The sequence below is a fragment of the Triticum dicoccoides genome, chromosome 7A, assembly GCF_002162155.2.
Source record: "Triticum dicoccoides isolate Atlit2015 ecotype Zavitan chromosome 7A, WEW_v2.0, whole genome shotgun sequence".
Classification (NCBI taxonomy): Eukaryota; Viridiplantae; Streptophyta; class Magnoliopsida; order Poales; family Poaceae; genus Triticum; species Triticum dicoccoides.
The window spans coordinates 494,210,576-494,214,087 of NC_041392.1; the positions used below are offsets into that span (position 1 = coordinate 494,210,576).

The window sequence follows — 3,512 nt, forward strand, 5'->3', positions numbered from 1 at the left end:
GTTCATGAATTCAAAAGATGTTAGGGAAGTTGAAAAAATGTTCACGGATTCAAAACTTATTCATGAGTTCAAAAAATGTTCAAGTGAATACAAAAAACTGTTCGTGGATTTAGAAAACTTCATGAAAGAAATATATTCAATAATTTTAAAAATATTCTTGAATTCAGAAAAATTCACAAATTCAGTAAATGTTCACACGAATACAAATAATGTTCGTGAACATTTTTTGAAAGTCATGAACAGTTTTTGAAACCTATGAAATTTCTTGAAATTATGAACATATTTTCAAATTGCAAACATTTAAAAACTTGACTTTTTGAATTGCGAACAAATTAAGGAAGTTAAGCATTTTAAGAAAAAATACGAACAAATTTTAAAACGTGAACACCTTTTGTAATCTCGAGCATATTTTGAAAAATCATTTTTTTAATTATTTAACTTTTTTGAAATTCGTGTATTTTTGAAAAAAAAGAAAATAGCGAAAGGAAGAAAATAGAAGAACAAGAAAAACATAATAGAAAAAAAATAACGAAGAAGAAAAAGCAAACAGGAAAGAAAAGAAAAGGAAAAACAGAAGGAAAACAAGGAAAACTGATACTTAAAAGATAGGGAAAAAGGAAAGAAAAAACCGAATGAAACCTTCCTAAAACCAGATTTTTTTTTTTGAGCCAATCCTAAAACCAGATGGAAGGCTCCAAAATGACCAAAAAAATGTTGTTGAGTCTTGAATGACCCCTTCACGTGTGGTAATGGGCCGGCCCACAGGAGGGTCCGGATGAGTGATCACCGTCTTAGACGTTGCAATAGTCTAAACATATCAGGTGTGACAGGAGTAGAGTACTCACTCCATCATTAGGGGCTGAACCTGAGTAAATCCTCGTGTGTACTCCCATTTAAGCCCACTGCACACTCATAGTTCCTCCATCACTACCCTTCTACTTTCTGTCAGATTCTTATGTAGAAAAAAGAATTTACTGTCAGATTCATTCCCACAAAAGGATGAATCAATCAGTTTGGACAAGTGAGATAGTCACTCGTTGCCGAAGACCGTTTGTCATCCTCTACAGACCTTTTTTCCTGGATACTGCTCGAAATGTTGTAAGTATTTTGCTGGCTTAATTGAATTTTTTTTATTTAGAATCGATGAAACTTCTGTTTTGCTAGATTAGAATCACGTTAATTTATGGAAGTGTCAGTCCATTATGTCGAAGTTGGCCATATCTCGTAGTATTAATTTTGTCACTCAAGTGTGGAGTATGACGTTGTCCATATTTTCTGAAAGTAACCTTCTCCATCATCTCGTCCATTTCTTGAATTTAGAACACGTAACTAAAAGGACAAAACATTCCATTGTCATCTTGGTGAAATTCACAACACACTATTCCCATGCGCAACATTGTAATAACAAAAACCTTTCTCTTGCATCGTTACAAGAAAAACTAAGAAACAGACGGAAAAATACAAACAAACAAAAAAAGCAGGACGACATTTTCTTCCCTTCAGTTGTTCTGCATGCTTGTTTTCTTTGTCAAATCAAGGACCTAAACAGCCACTAGCTCGTCGCTATTCCAGCGAATTCAGCAGAGTCGGGTCCATCATTGATCTCAAGACCAGGGCTCCCCTTGTTTATGACCCTGCAGCTGAGCCTTATCTCCCCCTGCGTTCCTGTCAGCACCTCGATGTCCCCCATCTTCACCATGGACTTGACAAACTTGCTCTTCCAACTCTTCTCGCTTTTGACAAACGCGTCGACCGATGCTTTCAGAGTCGAGTTCGTGAGCAACGCCTGGTCCGACGTGAACAGGCCCAGGTTGTTGGTCAGACCCACGTAATACTTGTTGTCCAGCAGCGTCGGGGTGATGATGTCCATATCCGTCGTCGTGGTTGGGAAGAACTGGCTGCTGTTGGCAGGGCATATGCTTTTCAGCAGGAAGGCGTAGGCCGAGCTCATCGTAGGATCAACCTGGCAGTAAATCAATCACCATATTAGAGAAATGGGAGATACTGGACGCATAGCATAATAATGTCCAAAAGGAAAATGTCTGACATCTGGCGGCAGTTTTGAACACCATTGTATTATACCTGGCTGGTGTTGCTGAAGGCATATAGCCTGTTTGTGAAGGACGAGCAGCGGGAGACGCCTATGGTGTGCGCACCGGAGAGGACGACCATGTCCTCGGCCGTGAGGTTCTTGAGGGTGAAGTTGCCGACCAGCTCGGCCGCCGTTGAGAGCGGCGAGGGTAGGTTGCTGAGGGCGCTCGCGTTGGTGGAAATCCTGCCGTCGCGGCGCCCGGCGGGCACCTTGTAGGTAACATTTCCTGCTAGCGCGATGCTGTCACGGGCGGCGAAGGCGAGGATGTCCGCGCACGAGACCGTCTTGGGGCATTTCGCCTCGATGGCCTTCTTTGCAGCGTCGATCACCTCGAACCCACGGAGGCTGGGCTTGTTGGGGGGCGCGTCTTTCTCGGCGGTGTTGTTTGCTGTCGAGTCGATCAGGACTGAGCCATCACAACCCTGTTGCCATGTTGTAATTATGTTTAGTACGACAGTAGAGCACCTCGCAAATATTGCATATGCAGTTCAGGCTTACCTTGTGTTGACAGTGCAGGTATAAGAAACTAAATGCCATGAACACACGTACCTTGACAAAACAGTCGTGGAAGTGCAACCGGATGAGGCCAGCGGCGACACCGGTGTTGTTCTTGAAGGCAGCAGCCACCGCCTGCTGCACCAGGTTCTCTGCCGATGGGCAGCTCTTGCTGTAGAATCCGACTTTCAGGCCGGCGCCGACAGTGGCAACTGGGAAAAGGGCAAGGGCAACGGTGACCGCCGAGGTGAAGAGCATGCACTTCATGGAAAGGGAGCTCATTTCAGTTGCTTGTGTCTAGCCTTGGTGACTCCTGTTTCTGGATCTCATGGGTTTATATATAGCATACTGGGGTGTTTGGAAGGGCAAGTCTGTCAAAACAGGTGCAAAAGCTCGGCGCTGCACAAGCGGTGCGTGCCATATGCTTGATTTTCTTCTTCTTCGTCTTTGTGGCCATATCAACATGCTCCCTGAGATGCTAAAGCCAGCCCATGTGTGATGATCAAAGCCTTCTCTCCGGCCAAGGTAGAACAATGTTCTAGTTTTGCAGGTTAGGACGTAGTATCCTTAGCTGAATGAGGCTATTTTCAACACTGGAAAAAATAGCGCGCTATAGCGTATTGAGAATTGACTCGTTAAATATATCAGTGTACAACATCTCGCTAATAGCATGCTATAGCACGATATAGCACGCTAATATTATATTTTGAGGTCGTCGCTATTTTGCTGTAGCACGCTATTTTTTTCATTGATTTTCAAGCGTGGTAGGTGACAGCGAGAAACAGACCGAGAGATCAAATCATGCATACTTTTCTTTGGGTTCTTATAGTCAGGGGTGTTCCAGAAACTGAGACGAGCTGCCGTCAAGCTTGAGGGAATAATGATGCTTTTTCGTACATTGGAATTTAACATGTTCGTCTTATGT

The 3,512-nt window shown here is 43.3% G+C and overlaps 1 protein-coding gene across 1 annotated transcript; it reads right to left on the bottom strand.

Annotated features, from left to right (window-relative positions):
• Positions 1-1,347: 1,347 nt before the first annotated feature.
• On the bottom strand, positions 1,348-2,882 carry LOC119327356 (peroxidase 1-like). Its single transcript, XM_037600476.1, has 3 exons — positions 2,642-2,882; positions 2,083-2,514; positions 1,348-1,963 (listed from the first exon to the last, which is right to left on the bottom strand). Exons 1-3 carry the CDS (start codon positions 2,867-2,869, stop codon positions 1,553-1,555), a joined length of 1,071 nt encoding a protein of 356 aa, XP_037456373.1. The 5' UTR covers positions 2,870-2,882; the 3' UTR covers positions 1,348-1,552.
• Between the last annotated feature and the right edge of the window lie 630 nt (positions 2,883-3,512).